Consider the following 21,373-nt stretch of genomic DNA (forward strand, 5'->3'; position numbering starts at 1 on the left):
TTCTGCCCTGTACAAACATTAGGAAATAAAAATTGCATGACAGCTCAGTGAGTCCAGGATGTACTCAGCAGTACTGAGAAGAGCATTTTGCACAACGTAAAGTTGCATCTTGGTGCAAAGCTGATGCACTGCAAATGTGCACAACCTGCCTCTGTATTCAGAGTTGCAGGCATCTTGCACTTGTGGCCCTACGCGTTTGGAGAGGCGGATCACGGGCATCAATGTACAAGTGCATTTGTGTAAGGGCATACAGACACAAAAGAACAAAATAAAGAAAACAACTATTTATAGTCAGAGGCACTTCTGAGATATTAATAAAAGTATATTGTTTGATATCTACTGGGGCTAATTGAGATCAGGCTCTCATGACATTATACAGTCCACCATAATCATGTGGATTTGTAGTGATATTCAGATCTTAAACCTGCTTAGGCAAAGCGTTGGCATAACGTACACTTGTGTAGGTGTCCGGACGTCTTCATGCCCATGTCATCACGACCCAGTCAGGAGTACCATAGATTTTTTTTTTTATATATTAATTTTTAAATCAGTGCACTGATTAGATTACACTTATATGAATTGAGAATTTTTGTAATGTATGTAATGTTTTTCATCTAATTATAAATTGAAGTTTGTTTATTTGTGATACATTTTAAGATTGAACAAGGTACAGGAGGGAAACATTCTACAAGGGAAGAGAAGTATTAGAACACGAGGACATGTACTGACACTGGGGGGGAAGAGAAGTATTAGAACACGAGGACATGTACTGACACTGGAGGGAAGAGAAGTATTAGAACACGAGGACATGCACTGACACTGGGGGGGAAGAGAAGTATTAGAACACGAGGACATGTACTGACACTGGGGGAAAGAGAAGTATTAGAACACGAGGACATGCACTGACACTGGGGGGAAGAGAAGTATTAGAACACGAGGACATGTACTGACACTGGGGGGAAGAGAAGTATTAGAACACGAGGACATGCACTGACACTGGAGGGAAGAGAAGTATTAGAACACACGGACATGCACTGACACTGGGGGGAAGAGAAGTATTAGGACACGAGGACATGTACTGACACTGGGGGGAAGAGAAGTATTAGGACACGAGGACATGCACTGACACTGGAGGGAAGGAGGTTCAGAGGAAATGTGAGGAAAAACTACTTCACATAAAGGGTAGTGAATAAGTGGAATAGACTCCCATCAGAGGTGGTAGAGGATAATACAGTAGAGCAGTTTAAACATGCTTGGGATAGACTTATAAAGAACTAAGGATCAAATAGAGTTTGAGGTTACCATAGGTTAATAAAACAATGTGCAGACTAGATGGGGCAAGTGGTTCTTATCTGGTGTCAAATTCTATATTCCTGCTTTCACAAATTCATTTCAGGATTGCAGTGTAATCAACATCCAGCTCTGTGTTTTTTCAGATTGACAAATACTTGATAGCTTTATTATTACACTGAAATTTAAAGTTGATCTAGGACATGCCCAACTATAAATCTGTCACCACAGTATAAAATTACCTCCCCCTCCAATGCAACATGGTTTTGCCAAGGTGCAAAGTTACTCCTCTTTTATGCTTTGCTCTCCTTAATGACTCCGGCGCTTTGTGTTCAGTGTCCTAAGAGTCTGGTAGAGGAAGCAACCAGATCGGCCATTGACGTTGGGTATCGGCACACTGACTGTGTCTATATTTACGGTAACGAGGGAGAAGTTGGCCGAGCCATCCGGGATGAAATTGCAGAGAGGACAGTGAGACCGAAAGACTAGTTTCACACTGGGAAGGTAAACAGATAACTATATTCCGTTATTACTCAACGACCTATACGGCGCAGGTATAGGATGCAATAATTATAAACTTAGACAAGGAATGGCTGCGACTAAACAAGTTGGACGTGTAATCTTCTCAGGGGCAAATGCAGGATTTGCAGAGGGGGGTTTCCACACCACGTCGCCAGTGGGCGTGACCAGCATGCATGGGGGCGTGGCTATAATTTTAGACAGTGCTTGGCTGCTCTCCAGCTCTTCCTATCCCCATAATATACATGGGCAATGCTGCCGTATTTTCAAGCAGAGCCGTGTGAAGCGGGGGCAGGGTCCAGCCACCTCAATTATACAGTGCCCCAGGCTTGGAGGGGGTTTCCATTCACGAGATTTTGCCTATGCTTCTTTACATACTCTTTGTGTCTCATGCCTCAGTATTTCCTAGTGAAAGGCTGAATACTGGCAGAGTCGGATTAAGCGGGGGCACAGGGGGCATGAATATGGTGAAAACTCTGCTGCTTTCATTAATGACATTTTCAAGTATAAATTCTTTGTTTCCAGATTTAAAAAAAAAAAAAGTGCTGCTGTAAGTTATTATTTTAGCATTTGCAGCACATCAGCGTGTGACATTTATCTCAGGTGTAAATACTGCCAAGGGATTATAACCCATTTATTGCTGTTTGAGAAATGAAGATATAGATACATTTACGCCACTGAATGGGTTCATTTTTAGTCAATGGGTTTAAAAATATTTTTTTCTATTTACATCACTGCAGTATTTTGTTTTATTTTCTTGCAAATAATGTATCTGTAATGATCTCAGTAATCTATATGGATCTGACTGTAAGCTCTGTAGCCAATCCCCCTGATTACAGACCGGATGTGATTACTTGTTATGAAGGATTATAAGCACAGGCTGGGAAGGATGGATGAGTACAGGGGATGGTGCCAGAACTGCAGCGCAGATGTTGATTTAAGATTCCTGTATTATCTGTTGGGTTAGAAACATTCTCTAAAAAAAACAAACTGGTGTGTGTTAAACACATGTTGCATTGAAACCTTACGTTATTAACCCCATGGTGTAAAATGCTGTCGCTCAATATATGTTGCAACTGCTATGGTGTTTAGACCATTTTAAGCATTTCCAGGCAGCTGTAAATAACTTGTTGCACAGAAAAAGTCAACAAGACAAGAGAGCGATTTTTGGCTTCTAAAACTGAAGGATTCTGGGTAATATGTGTGCCAACATAGAAAACAAACAGAATATGGTGGCAAATATTAGCACAGGAGCAAGGTCTATTGTGGCATGTGAATACACATGTGAATGCCAACCTGTGGCTCTCTTGGTGTTGTGAAACTACAAGCCCCAGCATGCTTTGTCAGATGTCAGGGTATGCTGGGACTTGTAGTTTGACAACACCTGGGGGTATATGTATCAAGCTGAGAGTTTTCCGGCGGGGTTTGAAAAACCAATCAGATTCTAGCTATCATTTATTTAGTACATTCTACAAAATGATAGCTAGAATCTCATTGGTTTTTCAAACCCGCCGGAAAACTCTCAGCTTGATACATTTACCCCCAGGTGTACATTTACCTTAATAACAGTAATAGGTTAAAATGCTGCGCTACTTCGGGGGGAATTGAATTCCCCTATTAATGTATCTAACATTCATAAGTCAAATAAATAAATTGTAATGTCTGTTATTTGTTCTGCTCCATTTTCTACATAGTAATCTTTCTTCTCAATAAATAGAAGTGTAATTATCTCCAAAATATGGTGTAATACGTTTTGATGTGATGAATGTACAGTGTAAACCCAATGAACTTACACTCACACAAAGGAACCTGGATCGTGGATATCACCAAAGTATCTTTAAATGGACCACTTTTCCAGAACATACCTCCACTTTCCTATTGATCAAAGGTTCCCTTACCACCAACATAATAAAACAAGCACATCACAAGTTATAAAACCATCCCTTTTGGTATAATATATCTCCGACCAGACTCAAGATGTTAAAAGTGCGCGTATTATCTAGTGCAGGCGGAAAAGATGTTCCAAGCGCGGTTTCTTCGGCTACATCCGAGATCCGTTATACTCTGAAAGATGAGAGTCCTAGGGGTCAATCCAAGACCAATAACAATTTGTTCTTAATTTTCCTTTCTTATTGCAATGATAAGAAATTAATTAACGTGTCAATTTATTAAAATTGATTAGCTGGCACAGCGGCTCCAAATAATCTATAGTAAAGTGATAACAATCACGATCATTTTACTAACAGGCTCTTAATGGCCTGGCTGACTTAGCAATGGAGAGGAGCAAGAAGCCTACTGAGGAGGGATCCGAATACCCCTCTCCTGCCCTGCTCTCCGAATAGGTTATAAACTCTAACACCATCTGCAGATGGCGCTAACTACTGGGGTCAAGCCCCGAATGTTGGAACTTAAAAAAAGGACAAAATCGCGGCCCCTGTAGACACCTATGGGAACTGGATATGCAATTGAAGAGGCTGGGACAGCAGCAAATATCACCATCCTCTATTAATAAATAGCCTAGAAAAACTAGCAGAAATCTACTGAGGTTCCTAAATAGGCCTCTCTATTGTTGTTGTTCCTCCTCCCACCAACGCATTTCATTTGTATAATCTTTATCAAGGCGATGGGGAATCAAATTTATGTTGGACTTATATATCGCTCTCCGTCAATCACATAATATTATATCAGCGCCAATATATAGAAAAGTGAAAACCCCTTTACCTACCTGGTTTTTGTACATGAATACAATATAGACAGTATATAACTGATTTGTTAAATACACCAGATAGATATATAGATATATCATCTGGTGCATTTAACATATCATTTATATACATACATTGCTTTTCAGAATTGAGAGATATTGCATCTATATCTGTATAGATGTATGTGTAAATAATATATATATATATATATATATATATATATATATATATATATATATATATATATATAAAGGAATAAAGGAAACACGACGCCACATGGTGTATTACCACAATATATTAATGTAGTAAGAGAGAGTAAAGTGGAGGAGTCAGAGATGTACTCAAGGATAATAACTTCTCTCCGGTAGGGCTAATGAAACCAAAAGGGTGAATAGATATATACAAAAGTGACAGCACACTGTGTTCAATGCCACCAATGTAATCACCAATAAACATAAAACTGCGTACCAGATAAAAGAACCAGAAGATGTATGGATCAGTTCAATGGAAAACTCCAAATCTGTGCAGCTGTTGCCAGTAACGTCACTCATCCAAATGTACAATTCTGTTAGGAAGAGCGATGGGCTGCAGACAGTGCCAGTAGGGTCTACACAGGCAGCCAGGGGAGTCTGCTCTCCATGGATTATATATATATATATATCACAATTCATAAGCTATTCAAGGAAGCAATATGCTACAGCTGTTCGATCATAACTACAATAGTGACATCTCTCATTTAAATAACTTGCATAATGTAATACAGATTTCTGATTGATATATGTCTGACCCAAATACACAGAAGTAGGAAATCAGCAGCTAAAAAATAGAGGTTTAATCAGGCACTAAGCTCAGGACAGGTAGCAGGGAGCTTGGTCTGCACCAGGAGAAATGTGCAAACAAGAACCAATACTCCAGTAAATAAATAAATAAAACAGCCAAATGAGGACGCACAATCTATAACAGACAACTACTCCCAGATGTAGCGCCGGCACTTTAAGGATCACGCATGCGCAGAGAGTGCGAGCAGTCAGAAGTTTGGATTTCCGCTGCGGGCGCTGCCTGGAGGGAGCAACACAGATGAGTATTTAGGTAGAGCCCGGTCTCCCCCCCCCCCACCCCTGTGCATGTAGGATCCGCTAATCCCCGAGGTCTCATGTCTGTAACCTTCTTATTGCACTGTGATTGGCAGCTCACACTGTGGAGGGTCCCAGTTACCCCGCTTGGGGGTATTACAGAGCTGCACAATTGCTCTTAAGTTTGTTCAGTCAGTTCCTGCACCTACCTCGTCACCCACAGCACTGGGTACGTTTGCATTGAATGTCACAAGTGTCCCTCAGTTTGCAATCTGTGGAATTAGTGTATTGTACAGGGCATTGGTGGGAGATGGAGGGGTTACATCATAGTAATGTACAGATGGGGGGCTGGGCTTGTTAGAATACAGTTATGTTCTGTCCTATAAGCCCCACCCACAGGAACACTGAAATTTAGGGTAACTTTGCTGAAATATGATTTTGTCTTCCAGCTGCTGATCTCTGGTAGAAGTTCAGTTTCAAGGATCTGGAGTTATTCCAGTAAGTTGTGATGTTATATATAATGGCCAGGGCCGAACTGGGACTAAAAATCAGCCCTGGCATGTAAAGCGCACAGACCGACATGCTGCGGGCTCCATGCACTATATTGTGCACGGTGAAGCTGGCGCAGTGCATCATGATGTAGTATGAGTGTGTGTTTTGGGGGATATTTATTTATTCTAAAAACCCTTAACATTACATTCTTAGCACCCATATTGCATCAATAAATACCACGGCGATACATTATTAGTACCCAAATTACAGCAAAAAATAACCACACACACACACATACTACATGAATACCCACCACATTACAGCGTCCAGCATCACCTCCCACGTTACAGCATATAGCATCACCCACATTACAGCAACCAGCATCACCCCCACATTACAGCGTCCAGCATCACCCCCACATTACAGCATCCAGCATCACTTCCCACGTTACAGCGTCCATCATCACCCCCACATTACAGCATCCAGCATCACCTCCACATTACAGCATCCAGCATCACTTCCCACGTTACAGCGTCCATCATCACCCCCACATTACAGCAACCAGCATCACCCCCACATTACAGCGTCCAGCATCACCCCCACATTACAGCAACCAGCATCACCCCCACATTACAGCGTCCAGCATCACCCCCACATTACAGCGTCCAGCATCACCTCTCACATTAGAGTCCAGCATCATTCCCCACATTACAGCAACCAGCATCACCCCCACATTACAGCAACCAGCATCACCCCCACATTACAGCGCCCAGCATCACCCCACACATTACAGCAACCGGCAACACCTCCCACATTACAGCAACCAGCATCACTCCCCACATTACAGCGCCCAGCATCACCCCACACATTACAGCAACCGGCATCACCTCCCACATTACAGCAACCAGCATCACTCCCCACATTACAGCGTCCAGCATCACCTCCCACATTACAGAGTCCAGCATCACCCCCACATTACAGCAACCAGCATCACCCCCCACATTACAGCGTCCAGCATCACCTCCCACATTACAGCGTCCAGCATCACCTCCCACATTACAGCGTCCAGCATCACTCCCACATTACAGCAACCAGCATCACTCCCCACATTACAGCAACCAGCATCACTCCCCACATTACAGCATCCAGCATCACCTCCCACATTACAGAGTCCAGCATCACTCCCCACATTACAGCGTCCAGCATCACTCCCCACATTACAGCGTCCAGCATCACTCCCACATTACAGCAACCAGCATCACTCCCCACATTACAGCATTCAGCATCACCTCCCACATTACAGCGTCCAGCATCACCTCCCACATTACAGCGTCCAGCATCACTCCCCACATTACAGCAACCGGCATCACCTCCCACATTACAGCAACCAGCATCACTCCCCACATTACAGCGTCCAGCATCACCTCCCACATTACAGAGTCCAGCATCACCCCCACATTACAGCAACCAGCATCACCCCCCACATTACAGCGTCCAGCATCACCTCCCACATTACAGCGTCCAGCATCACCTCCCACATTACAGCGTCCAGCATCACTCCCACATTACAGCAACCAGCATCACTCCCCACATTACAGCATCCAGCATCACCTCCCACATTACAGAGTCCAGCATCACTCCCCACATTACAGCGTCCAGCATCACTCCCCACATTACAGCGTCCAGCATCACTCCCACATTACAGCAACCAGCATCACTCCCCACATTACAGCATTCAGCATCACCTCCCACATTACAGCGTCCAGCATCACCTCCCACATTACAGCGTCCAGCATCACTCCCCACATTACAGCGTCCAGCATCACTCCCCACATTACAGCGTCCAGCATCACTCCCCACATTACAGCGTCCAGCATCACCTCCCACATTACAGCGTCCAGCATCACCCCCCACATTACAGCATCCAGCATCACTCCCCACATTACAGCGTCCAGCATCACCTCCAGCATCACCCCTACATTACAGTGTCCAGCATCACCTCCCACATTACAGCGTCCAGTATCACCCCCCACATTACAGAGTCCATCATCACTCCCACATTACAGCGTCCATCATCACTCCCACATTACAGCGTCCATCATCACCCCCACATTACAGTGTCCAGCATCACCCCCACATTACAGCGTCCATCATCACCCCCACATTACAGAGTCCATCATCACCCCCACATTACAGCATCCAGCATCACCCCCACATTACAGCGTCCAGCATCACCTCCCACATTACAGCGTCCATCATCACCCCCACATTACAGCGTCCATCATCACCCCCACATTACAGCATCCAGCATCACCCCCACATTACAGCGTCCAGCATCACCTCCCACATTACAGCGTCCAGCATCACCTCCCACATTACAGCGTCCATCATCACTTCCCACATTACAGCGTCCATCATCACCCCCCACATTACAGCGTCCATCATCACCTCCCACATTACAGCGTCCATCATCACCTCCCACATTACAGCGTCCATCATCACCCCCACATTACAGCGTCCAGCATCACTCCCCACATTACAGCGTCCAGCATCACCTCCCACATTACAGCATCCAGCATCAACCCCTCATTACAGCGTCCAGCATCAACCCCTCATTACAGCATCAAGCATCACCCCCACATTACAGCGTCCATCATCACCTCCCACATTACAGCGTCCAGCATCACCTCCCACATTACAGCGTCCAGCATCACCCCCCACATTACAGAGTCCAGCATCACCCCCCACATTACAGAGTCCAGCATCACCCTACCCCCTTGACTCACAGGCAGGGCCGACGCGGAATTTTGGGCCCTGGTACAGCAAGTTCTTTGGGCCCCCGTCATAGTCAACAATGAGAGATTTGCCTTTGGCATAAGTTCATATTATGCCACACCGTAGTGCCCCCAGTTCATATTATGCCACATTGTATTACCCTCAATTCATATTAGGCCATACAGTAGTGCTCCCAGTTCAAGAAAGGATACACACTAGAAAATATATGAACTTATCTGATTATTGCATCCTGTGTTCTGTTTTCCTACTGGGCGCGCTGGGCGAGGAGCGATCCGCAGCCGTCAGTTCACACAGGCAGTCGGGAGCAGGGACAGAGGGCAGTGGTCAAATTGGAAATTTAGAAGTGGGGCTATGTAAAATATAAGGGAATTGAGTATGAAGGCTTCATTTATTTTTATTTTTTATTATAACACTTGTCCCCTCTGCATTCCCATCCTTCATTACTACCTGTGTTTTATGGTGGCTTCATCCTTGACGTTCCCATTCTTAAGATGTCTCTCCCTTTACACTTTCTTTTACCCACTGCACCACCTCCTCCCCTGGCACTCTCACCCCTCTCCCTGCACCACCTCCTCCCCTGGCACTCTCGCCCCTCTCCCTGCACCACCTCCTCCCCTAGCACTCTCACCCCTCTCCCTGCACCACCTCCTACTCTGGCACTCTCAGCCCTCTCCATGCGCCACCTCCTCTTTTGGCACTCTCGCCCCTCTCCCTGCACTACCCTTTCCCCCCCTCCCTGACACTTTTATCCCTCTCCCCCCCCCCCCCGACACTCTCACCCCTCTCTCTGCACCACCCCCCCCTCTCTCTGCACCACCCCCCCCCCCTGACACTCTCACCCCTCTGCCCCCCCCTCCCGCACTCTCACCCCTCTCCCTGCACCACCTCCTCCCCTGGCACTCTCACCCCTCTCCCTGCACCACCTCCTCCCCTGGCACTCTCATCCCTCTGCCCCATCCCCTTCCCCCCCGCACTCTCACCCCTCTCCCTGCACCACCTCCTACCCTGGTGCTGTGACACTCGCGGCACCCCAACTCCCCTCCTCCGCACGCGACTCGCAGGAAACCCCTGCGGCCCCTCCAACATTCCGGCTTCAGTGCAGAACTGGAAACTGTGTCCAGGTTGCAGGGCACAGTTCCAGTTTACTGACAGAGGGCAGAGGCAGGCGAGGATAGGGGGGGGCATGCGCAGAGTGATTTCACAGGCCCAGTAAATTGTCACGTATCATTCTTAAGTGGTGTCATCCTTTAATGTTCGCCGGTAATTTTAACACCATTTATCAAAGCAAAACAACAAATCAACAGCAGGGCCACAATAGTGTCAGAACATGGAACAGTAATGTAATCAGGGCTGGAGTTGTGTAATAATACTCAGCGTAGATTTTGTTGAAGTTGCAGAATGTTAATTTGGTATCCTCTAGGTTAAAAGTCCGGACCCTGGGGGCAGACAGCTCAGCTATCGCTGTGACCACAAGCTGAGCCAAAAAGTTGCGCCCTACATCTGTAACGCTTCACTGAAGCAGGCCGAACTTCACTCTTGTAACTTCAGGACGAATCTAAACAAGTGGGAAAAGCAATGGCACTGACACGAGCTCCCCAGGTGCTACTGAATGACGGGAACAAGATACCGGAGGTTGGATTGGGCACATACTCTCCTGAGGAGGTGGGTGATCACCGCTGTCGTCAGCCATGTAAACAGCGCTTTGTGGTGTACACAGAGTGCATGACTGCTGCAATCCATTTATACTGTCTGACAGCACTTCTCTTACGCCATCGTATATCTTGCATTTAAAATGATTGCAGTGTAATCATGCAACCTTTGTTCTCTTGTAACCTTCACAGGCGCCTTTCAGGCTCCCGCAAGTCACGCAAATCATCCATTAATGCGTGAATATTACAAAGCGTGCTAAGGACATTCACCATATGCGTATAGCGGTATGATGGGAATAGTTGGCTAATAAAAATAAGCCACATTTGAAACTCTTGTCGTTCTAGGTTCCCAGGACCCTGGTGGAAGAGGCTGTGAAAGTAGCGCTGGACGTTGGGTATCGCCACATTGACGGTGCGTTTTGGTACGGCAATGAGGCAGAGGTCGGCCGGGCTATTAACGCCAAGATTGCAGACGGGACAGTGACCAGAGAGGACGTGTTCTACACCGGGAAGGTGACTGGATACTTTTGAAATGATCGTAGACCTTTTTTTTTTTCAACTAAGTATGTTTGGCTCCTTGTGCTACTGTACACGGAACCCCCTAAATCTACTCCGGTGCTACGTTTTTGGTGCAAAAGTGGTACAAGAAACCAAAATAAATAAAAATATATATATATATATAATCACACTCAGACAGAGGAAAATATTTAGAAAGAGTGGAAATGTGATCATCCAGAGATGTGTGGTGTCATCCACATGTTTTCATGGTTGCAGTGTATGTAGCAAAGATCAAAATCCGTTGTTCACATTCTGTTCACATATGTCTGAGTTTTCAACAGGTGATTTCAGGCAGCAGTTACTTGTGTTTCTGCCGTATCTCTTGCTCCAGCTACAGGGCTAGTCTAAGTCCTGATCAGTAGTGATGACAGCTGTGTTTGCAATCAGGAGTAACTGTAAAGATGTATTTTATGTTCAGTAGACATTAACAGCATCCTAATAAATGTATTTCATGGAGAAACTTTTTTTTTTTTTTTCACAATTTCATTAATGCCTTTATTATTAACAGGTCACATTAATTATATATATATATATATATATATTGCAAATGTATAGTCCACATAGTCCACATAGGACGTATCGTGCAGCCTCTTGTATAGTAGACCTGCCCCCGATTTCCACAGGCGTTTTAATATAAACGCACATTGCATTCAGTATGAGTGCTGAATGAATCGGGCCATATATGTGTAGAATAGTGTACACGGAACTGTGTTTGTGTGTCTATTCTTGTGTATCCATTCAGGGGCAAACACGGGATTTGTAGAGGGGGGTTTCCACACCACGCCGCCAGTGGGTGTGACCAGCATGCATGGGGGCGTGGCTATAATTTTGGACAGTGCTTGGCTGCTCTCCAACTCTTCCTAACCCCATAATATACATGGGCAATGCTGCGTGCACTACTGTTAGGTGCACGCAGCTCTCCCTTATCAAGTAGAGCTGTGTGAAGTGGGGGCAGGGTCCAGCCGCCTCAATTATACAGTGCCCCAGGCTTGGATGGGGGGTTTCCAGGCACAAGCAAACCCCCCCCCCCCCCCCCCCCCCCCTCCCCTCGGTTTGCCTATGCCATTTCAATATATTAATATGTTCTACAGTTAGTATTGTTATCGGGTGATCAAAGGTTCCCCAGATTGGAATTGTTGCTTTTACTTTTTTCACTCTTTAGTATTTCAAATAAATTCATTTATTTAATGTCTAGACCTAAATGTTTCCAAGATTTAAAAATCCCTCTGTCGATCTCTTTCTATCCATCGTAACAACATCCCCTGTGACTGCTGTATAGGTTCAATAAGGGAGATGGTGAAATCCTTTTCCACATAAAAAAAAGCAATCCTTGTGTATGAGACGCAGATACCTTTAAATACCTGTTACATTGTAACACAAGATACTGCAAACAAAGGATCTGCCTTTAAAATGTGCAGTTATATATGTAGATTTTTCACAACCTTACCAATAATAAGGACACATGAGAGAAAATTGTGCACATGGGGTAAGATTTTTCCCCTATGCATGGTGGCCAAGTGGTTAGCACTTCTGCCTCACAGCGCTGGGGTCATGGTTTGCAATTGAACTCATGACCCCAGCACTGTGATAATATACAATGTAACCCCTCTGTACTCTCGCAAGTTCTCCAATCTCTTTTACGTTAGACAGATGCCCAAACTGTACTCCTACATTGTAGATGTCGACTGAGTCGTGACTTTGACAGTGTCCTCTTTATGAAATGTCCAACTTTATCCAACCTGACTCTTGAGCTGATCATTCTCTCTCTTCCCGCAGCTCTGGAACACGTTTCACGCCCCCGATAAAGTCCGCGTGGGGCTCGAAAAGTCTTTGAAGCTGCTGGGACTGAATTATATCGATCTTTTCCTCATCCATACTCCCGTTGAATTTAAGGTCATAATTACCAATCAGAAATGTAAAATGTACCATTTTTGCCTTCTTAGTATGGTCAGACACCAGGGGCCTGATTCATCTAGCAATATAATTCCATTTATGTTCTGTATCTTGCGTAAAATCGCTCTGCGCGTGCGCCAGATCCAGGCTGATGCCAGAGAACTGCATGCGATTCATTGTACCGCGCGAATCACCCTTCCCACTGCCTACCATTTGCTGGCGGAACGGGGTTTGGAAGGGGAGGAGCAATGTAGGCAATATACAGTAAGGGTGTGCCGAGACCAGGCGACCGATTCAAGATCAGCGCATCTCTCGGAGACGTGATTTATAGCCGTACCATTTGCAGCAGCTACAGGGCAGGTGTCAGGGCCGACTGATGGTGATGACGAACGCTTATGCGCGCCGCAGCATGCTTTTGCAATTAGGAGAAACTGTGAAAATGCATTTTATGTACGGTGCACATTAACAACATCCAGATATATCTATTTCATGTAACAAAATAGTTACAAATTTATATATTTAAATACATGTTTATAAAGGATTAATAGTAGCGGGTGTTAATGTATTAAATATTTTCCGTCCGCTTGTAAAAAACACAAGTTGCACTCACTTTGCATTCCGTGATGAATCGGGTCCCTACATCTCTATATCCACCCTGTAGGGGTTTTAAAGAGTTTGATTTTGATTTTGTTTTATTTACCTTTCAGCCTAGCGATGACGTATTCCCAGTAGATGAAAACGGAAAACTGATTTATTCCAATACAGACATAAGGGACACCTGGAAGGTACGGCGTTTCAGCACTGAACTATAAACCCTTCTAGCGTAGAGTTGGAATCTGTCTACAGCCTTTGTCACATGTTGTAATAGGGTTGTCCACCTCCAGATAACTTTTACTAGCTGGTACACGCGTTCTATTTCATTGTTTTCTATTCCTAATTCCCATCTGCACTCTTCAGCCCTGTGATGACATCATCAGGCAGATGTGTTGCCTTTGGATACAGCGTTTGGAGACACCTTTGTAAGCAATGCAGAGAGCAGAGCAGATTTGTGCCGTATCCAATGGCAAGGCAAATAAATAACTGCCAATTTTTTTTTTTTGGAGTATTTTATTATGCCTATTATGTAGCAAATGTCTTATTTTATAGGCTATGGAGGACTGTAAAGAAGCTGGGCTGACCAAGTCCATCGGCGTCTCCAACTTTAACCACAGACAAATTGAATTGATTCTCAACATGCCAGGACTGAGATACAAACCGGTCTGCAACCAGGTGACGCCCAATCTTCCTGCCCATCCGCCCCAACAATCTATACCACTAACCCCCCCCTCCTAGAACCTGGTCAGAATCCAACTGGACCACCTCGCGTTGATCTCATCCCAATCGGTGCAGGGGTGTCCGAATGCATAACCTGACAGACGGACCAATGATTTTTATATATAAGATTTAGAGTTTAGCTGCGACACACCCCTCCTAATTTTAGATCTGTCCACACCTTTTTAAATTTTCCGGAATTTCGGGACATAAAGGAAAAGTTCCCACCATCTTTGTGAAATAATTTTATTTCTGACACCTTTGCATGTGCATTTGTAAATGTTTGCCAATATATGTATGTATATATATATATATATATATATATATATATATATACACACACTAAATACAATACTTGTATCAGACCTGTCATCCCCTGTGACCCAGCAGTGACCGTGTCACATGATCTCCTGCAGGTGGAGTGTCACATCTACCAGAATCAACCTAAGATGCTGGCCTTCTGCAAGTCACATGACATCGTGCTGGTGGCGTTCAGTGTCCTGGGCAGCAACCGAGATAAATGGTGAGAGGCCGCCTGGAGGCGTGATTAATGAGATCTCTGTTTTATATCACGCTGAAAGATTATATTAAGATGGCCCCTTCCCTACTCAGAGCATTGGGGGCTGCTTTTTTTCCTGGGGCTCCTCTCTCCCTCTTACACCCCTGGCAAAAAAAGGCTGCGAGCGAGTGGGCCAATCACAAGCGATGACGGCTTGTAATTGCTCCGCCCACTTACAATCCCACCTGCCCCACCCACCCACTGCCATTTTAAAGTGACGAAACTGATTTGCCTGTTCTGTGTTAAATAATGAGTAGAGCTCCTGGAATAAAAAGTCTGCTTGTCGCAGTCCCAGGGATGCCAACTAGCGGGAGGGCACCGTAGTTACATATTTTTACAAAAGTACAATCAGTAGAAAATTCATGATATTAGGTTTGACTTTCAGGAACAGAGAGGGTCCACGCAGGCGAGACGTCCAGCTTTCTGAGTAAGGGGAGAATGGAAAACCACCGCACAGGATAATAATTTTAGCTAATCTCCTCCTATAATATAAGTTACGTAACAAAACCTGGGATATAGAGATATCAACCCAGGGGGTGCACCCTACACAATGGTAATTATGACAGGCAAGACAGAGAAGTGTGTAATTGGGGCACTCCAAAAGAATAAATAAAAGTAATCAATCTTTAATGGTATGCATTAAAATCTGGGTAGAAAGAAATGAGCCGACAGGAGATGGATGTTGGAGCCCAGAAACGCCAAGGCTGACTCAGCCTTGAAAAAGCAGCCGAGCGAAACACGCGTTGGCGTTTCTGGGCTCCAACATCCATCTCCTATCGGCTCATTAGTAGCTTACTATCCCCTGATCGCTCCCCAGTTATTTTAGGCAGGGACTTTTCACAAAATCCCGCGATCATAGGGGGAATATCTCTTTAGCCCCGACCTCATTCTAACTCCCACATATGCTTATACCTAGAGGGACACTTTTACTGATTGAGGTAGCAGCTAGCAATGCCTGAATCTACCTAGCTTTGATACTGTGTACAGATTCTAACATAGGGGCTTCTGTATTCATTATATTAATAACTAGGAGTTACACTAGTCTTTATTAATGGAGCTTATTATGACCCTACTATTGCACTAAGACCTATTACAGTCTTGCTGCATTTAACTATGTGTTAATTGACTGTTGGAGCTCGTGCAACTTAGTTTGCAGTTTTATTTTGTATTGTATCATTATGTTTATATGTAGTTTTTATATTTCGCTCATCTCTCTACACAGATTTTAATGCATACCATTAAAGATTGATTACTTTTATTTATTCTTTTGGAGTGCCCCAATTACACACTTCTCTGTCTTGCCTGTCATAACTTTCAGCTTTCTGCTGGGGGGGGAGAGAGGAGGAAAGCGAAATAAAATATATAGTTTACATTTAGAACAGTTGCAATATCATAACTGTAAAATGATTCCTATAGAAATAGGTGCTTGTAAAAAAAACCTGTATTGTTAAAAATGCGCAATATTTAAGAAAGTGCTGGGTTTTTTGGGGGGGGGGATTGCAAAGATGACTTTGACTTTTAGGGGCGGAGCCCTGCAGCGCCGGATGATGCGGTCCGCCCTTCTGCGACAGTTTTACTGTCACTGCGACACTTCGGTGAGGTGTTTCGTGACAAGTTCCAGTTACAAATACTCTGTGTTGTAATAATGGGTGTCCAGAGCTTCACCGTTTCAGCTTAGACTTTACCACAGATGGCAACTTAAAAAAAAAAAAAAAGACCATTATCTCTTTTCTTCCAGGATAGCCCCGAATTCTCCAATCCTGCTGGAGGATCCCGCGCTAAATGCGATCGCTAGAAAACATGGCCGGAGCCCGTCACAAGTGGCGTTGAGACACCTGCTGCAGAGAGGGATTGTTGTCCTGGCTAAGAGCGTCACACCAGAGAGGATCAAACAGAACTTCCAGGTATCTGTCGGAGATCTACTAACGCTGCGTCCTCTGTCAGCTCTCTGTCAGCTCTCTGTCACGCTGTTTGATAACAGGAAACCATAAAACAAACATGACCGCTTTCTGCTTCCACTTTCTCAGACTGCTGCGTTCCCCTGAAAGATTCTGGCCCGTCACGTTTTTCCATTTATTTGATTGAACAGAGTCCAGGGGGTAGATTTACTAAAGCTTCTAAATAGGAAAAGTGGAGGTGTTGCCCCTAGCAACCAATCAGATTCTAGATGTCATATATCGAATACATTATAGAAAATGATAGCTAAAATCTGATTGGTTGTTATGGGCAACACCTCCATTATTCCTTTTTAGAAGATTTAGTAAATCTTCCCCAGATTAACTTATGAAATGTGAATAGATCTGTTAACAGCATATTGCATATCTTAACTAAAACATTTTATTACATGTGTAAAGTGTTGGGAAATATTGCCGCTTGGGACAGTTTTTGTAACAATTTCACAACTTCATCTCCATCTATATAGGTCATTGTCAGACTTTTGTGCTGACGAAATTTATAAAAATTCTAAACTAATAAGCTACAGTATATGGATTTATTCCTATACACAGATCTACTACAGTACATGGATTTATTCCTACACTCAGATCTACTACAGTATATGGATTTATTCCTATACACAGATCTACTACAGTACATGGATTTATTCCTAGACACAGATCTACTACAGTACATGGATTTATTCCTACACTCAGATCTACTACAGTATATGGATTTATTCCTATACACAGATCTACTACAGTACATGGATTTATTCCTATACACAGATCTACTACAGTACATGGATTTATTCCTATACACAGATCTACTACAGTACATGGATTTATTCCTATACACAGATCTACTACAGTACATGGATTTATTCCTATACACAGATCTACTACAGTATATGGATTTATTCCTATACACAGATCTACTACAGTACATGGATTTATTCCTATACACAGATCTACTACAGTATATGGATTTATTCCTACACTCAGATCTACTACAGTATATGGATTTATTCCTATACACAGATCTACTACAGTACATGGATTTATTCCTACACTCAGATCTACTACAGTACATGGATTTATTCCTATACACAGATCTACTACAGTACATGGATTTATTCCTACACTCAGATCTACTACAGTATATGGATTTATTCCTATACACAGATCTACTACAGTATATGGATTTATTCCTACACTCAGATCTACTACAGTATATGGATTTATTCCTATACACAGATCTACTACAGTATATGGATTTATTCCTAAACACAGATCTACTACAGTATATGGATTTATTCCTACACTCAGATCTACTACAGTATATGGATTTATTCCTATACACAGATCTACTACATTATATGGATTTATTCCTAGACACAGATCTACTACAGTATATGGATTTATTCCTAAACACAGATCTATTACAGTACATGGATTTATTCCTACACTCAGATCTACTACAGTATATGGATTTATTCCTATACACAGATCTACTACAGTATATGGATTTATTCCTATACACAGATCTACTACAGTACATGGATTTATTCCTACACTCAGATCTACTACAGTATATGGATTTATATCTATACACAGATCTACTACAGTACATGGATTTATTCCTATACACAGATCTACTACAGTATATGGATTTATTCCTATACACAGATCTACTACAGTATATGGATTTATTCCTATACACAGATCTACTACAGTACATGGATTTATTCCTAAACACAGAACTACTACTGTATATGGATTTATTCCTGTATCCAGCATAACATTAGCAGTGGCAGATTGCCATGTTCCCTTGTAGTGAATAGAGAGAAAGGGTGGGTGAGGGGCTCAGACTAGTATCTTTATTCACTCACTTATTAAATTTCGGCTGAAATTTCCAGCTCACAGAAGTTAAAGAGGACGTTAATATACCTCATGCTAATTATCTCTGGAGATCTGATGATAATATTCATGTAAATCATCTCCTTATCAATTAGGGGACATAAATGAAAAAAATATATATATTTTCCTTTTGTACAGAATGTGTAGAGTTTCCATGTGAAATGTATCACTTAAAATTATCTAATTTTTCAGGTCTTTGACTTTGAGTTAAGCGACGATGACATAAAAACTCTCGATGGATGCGACCGAAACTGGCGCTTCTTGAATTTTTGTCTGTAAGTGTCGGAACTTTTTCTTTTTCAAACACATCATAAATGTTAGCATTCCCCTCCGCAGTGCCCCCTCCTGTTCTTAGTAGGGAAGTGTCTTTTAAATGCTTTTTTGTTTTGTTTTTTTATGATGCTGTAGAGATTAAAGCATAATTAAACGCTGTGATTTATTTTGTTTGAAAATAGATTTTATATATATATATACAAGTTAACCCGTGCATGATACTCATGCATTCTAGTCAAATCAAGATACTTAAGGTCTTAAAAAGGTTCTTGTCATGCATTTGGGCCTAGCCCAGGCCTCCTCAGGGGAAGAGCGTTACTTCCCGACGCAAGCGGCCTTTTTAATGTGTGTTCATGAGGTAAAATTACCTCACGAAAATGAGTTTGACCCCTCAACTCGTAAATTTAGCCTTTACTACCCCTCCCACGGGGGGAAGGGGGGATGATGGAAGTTAACTGACTTGACTATTCTAATTTTTTTGTCAAATAATGTCAGTATACCAAATTTCAGGTCAATTGGATGAGCCTTTTCTGAGAAAATAGTTTTTTCCACACACACACACACACACACTAACGCACGCCTCTACACATGCGTGTTCATGAGGTAAAATTACCTCATGAAGATGAGTTTGAGCCCTACCAAATTTCAGCCCTTTCTGAAATGTTTTTCCCACACACACTAAGAATTTAGTAGGTCAGTTTATAACTCCGCCCAGCAGGTGGCGCTGCAACTTGGTTTTTTTTTTTCCCACACACAGACAGACGCCACTAAGCATTTATATATTAGATAGATATATATATATATATATATATATATATATATATATATATACATTGAAATGTACCATATTTTAGCAGTAAATTAAAAGCATATAGATGAACCCAAACCCTACTAATACTGACATATTAGGGAGCACCCATGTAGCCAGGGATGAAGTTTTTGTGAGTTAAATTGGCACCTGGTTGGATGGCCTCCTGTCCAATCATGTCCTGCCTGCAATACACAGCTCCCAAGAATAGGCATCCTGGGACAAGAGCCACTACAGGGGTGGGGGGGGGGGGGTCACTGAAGGTGGGGGAGGGGGTGCTACTCTAAACTGGACAAATCATTTCATATAGATTCTATTAATTAATATCTCGTTTCTGCAGGTGGAAGGATCACCCCAAGTTCCCATTCTCTGAGGAATATTAATCATCACAGTAACAATGTCCTCAACGTTCACAGCGATAAAGTTAAGTTTTTATAACATGTGCCCGTGGGTGTTTTCTTTTTAACCCCAAAATCCCCATTCCGGGCACCGGTTTTGCTTTTATTGCATTTTTTTAAATTTGATTTTAATTTTAGATCCGTCACGATAGACACGGAGATAAAAAAAAACTAAAACTATAGCAATCTGCATTTTTTTTTAAAAACGTAGACAACAAACAGGTTAATAAAAAAACAAAAAACGTCCGTCTGCTTTATTACTGTTTTACCTGATTATCTGCCCGGTAGGTTTCTTCAAGAGGAAATTAAAGGATGACTGATACAAGGGATCATATATCACTACCTGGTGTGAATTACTACATGTTCTGTGTAATGAGATTAGCATTGTATAAATAAACACTTTATAATACCCGTGAGACGATTCAACACAGAGAATATTATTCCCAATATTATAGCTTTGCACACACCATTAAAGAGTGCGCTACTATACACTTCTTTCTCCTTTTTCTAAACTTTGTTAATTATATGTGTGTAGATGGACCCTTGGGGTAATGAAGAACATCACGATTGTCCTGAATGAGAAAATGATTTATATGTCAGTATAAAATAAAGGGGGTGTTCGTAAATAATACCTAGTGCGTTTTTTTTCCCAATTACAACTGGTTCTTAATCTTCTCTACAAATAATCCAGCGAATGAAGTTTTGGGGTTTTCCCGGAATGAGAACTGACATAATTATTGCCCAAATTAGTTTGGTGAACTCCTATGAAATTATTTAAGGAAATCCACAAAGACCTAAGTACACAAATTCCTACAACGTAGCTGGAGCTACTTCTAGCACCAGTTGTAGAAAGTAATCAGAATTACTGCAGTATTATCAGTTATTTTAGGTTGTAACGTGAGTGTGTGATATATAAATCTACAACACAGCAATGTATAATATGTATGCTGTATAATGCTTCTGTGTGGTCTAAATGGAGAATATAGGGTCAGACCCGCACAGTACCTCTGACTAAATAAATAGTTGTCCCCAGGACACGCCTTTCATTGGCCAGCTGATCACAAACATTTTAAAACAGAAATTTGGAATTAGGCGCAGCTGGGAGGGTAATGAAATGAACAGGTTTTCTGAATATCACAGCATAATTGGATTATATGATGGCATGTAAAATAAATAAATATAAATATAAAAATAA

General features: G+C 42.8%; 1 protein-coding gene across 3 annotated transcripts; it reads left to right on the plus strand.

Annotated features, from left to right (window-relative positions):
* Positions 1-1,673: 1,673 nt before the first annotated feature.
* On the plus strand, positions 1,674-20,807 carry LOC142153156 (aldo-keto reductase family 1 member C15-like). 3 transcript variants are annotated; one of them, XM_075210480.1, is made up of 12 exons: positions 5,563-5,603; positions 6,037-6,085; positions 10,296-10,537; positions 10,870-11,037; positions 12,859-12,975; positions 13,683-13,760; positions 14,122-14,244; positions 14,703-14,809; positions 16,584-16,749; positions 18,892-18,974; positions 20,121-20,203; positions 20,467-20,807. In XM_075210480.1, the coding sequence occupies exons 3-11, from the start codon at positions 10,451-10,453 to the stop codon at positions 20,161-20,163; spliced, it is 972 nt and encodes a 323-aa protein (XP_075066581.1). In that variant the 5' UTR covers positions 5,563-5,603; positions 6,037-6,085; positions 10,296-10,450; the 3' UTR covers positions 20,164-20,203; positions 20,467-20,807. The 3 variants fall into 3 exon arrangements, with proteins under 3 accessions (XP_075066580.1, XP_075066581.1, XP_075066579.1); XM_075210479.1 differs by lacking the exon at positions 5,563-5,603 and adding an exon at positions 1,674-1,794 and having other exon boundaries at positions 20,121-20,807; XM_075210478.1 differs by having other exon boundaries at positions 20,121-20,807.
* Positions 20,808-21,373: the final 566 nt, after the last annotated feature.

Source organism: Mixophyes fleayi, chromosome 4, assembly GCF_038048845.1.
Source record: "Mixophyes fleayi isolate aMixFle1 chromosome 4, aMixFle1.hap1, whole genome shotgun sequence".
Classification (NCBI taxonomy): domain Eukaryota; kingdom Metazoa; phylum Chordata; class Amphibia; order Anura; family Limnodynastidae; genus Mixophyes; species Mixophyes fleayi.

What these genes read in the sequence shown, in the direction of transcription:
- LOC142153156 (XM_075210479.1), top strand. Translation starts at nt 10,451, where the DNA reads ATGGCACTGACACGAGCTCCCCAGGTGCTACTGAATGACGGGAACAAG. An exon ending in ATACTCCCGTTGAATTTAAG is followed by an intron (nt 12,976 to 13,682) that starts GTCATAATTACC and finishes TTTACCTTTCAG; the next exon opens with CCTAGCGATGACGTATTCCC. An exon ending in GGATCAAACAGAACTTCCAG is followed by an intron (nt 16,750 to 18,891) that starts GTATCTGTCGGA and finishes CTAATTTTTCAG; the next exon opens with GTCTTTGACTTTGAGTTAAG.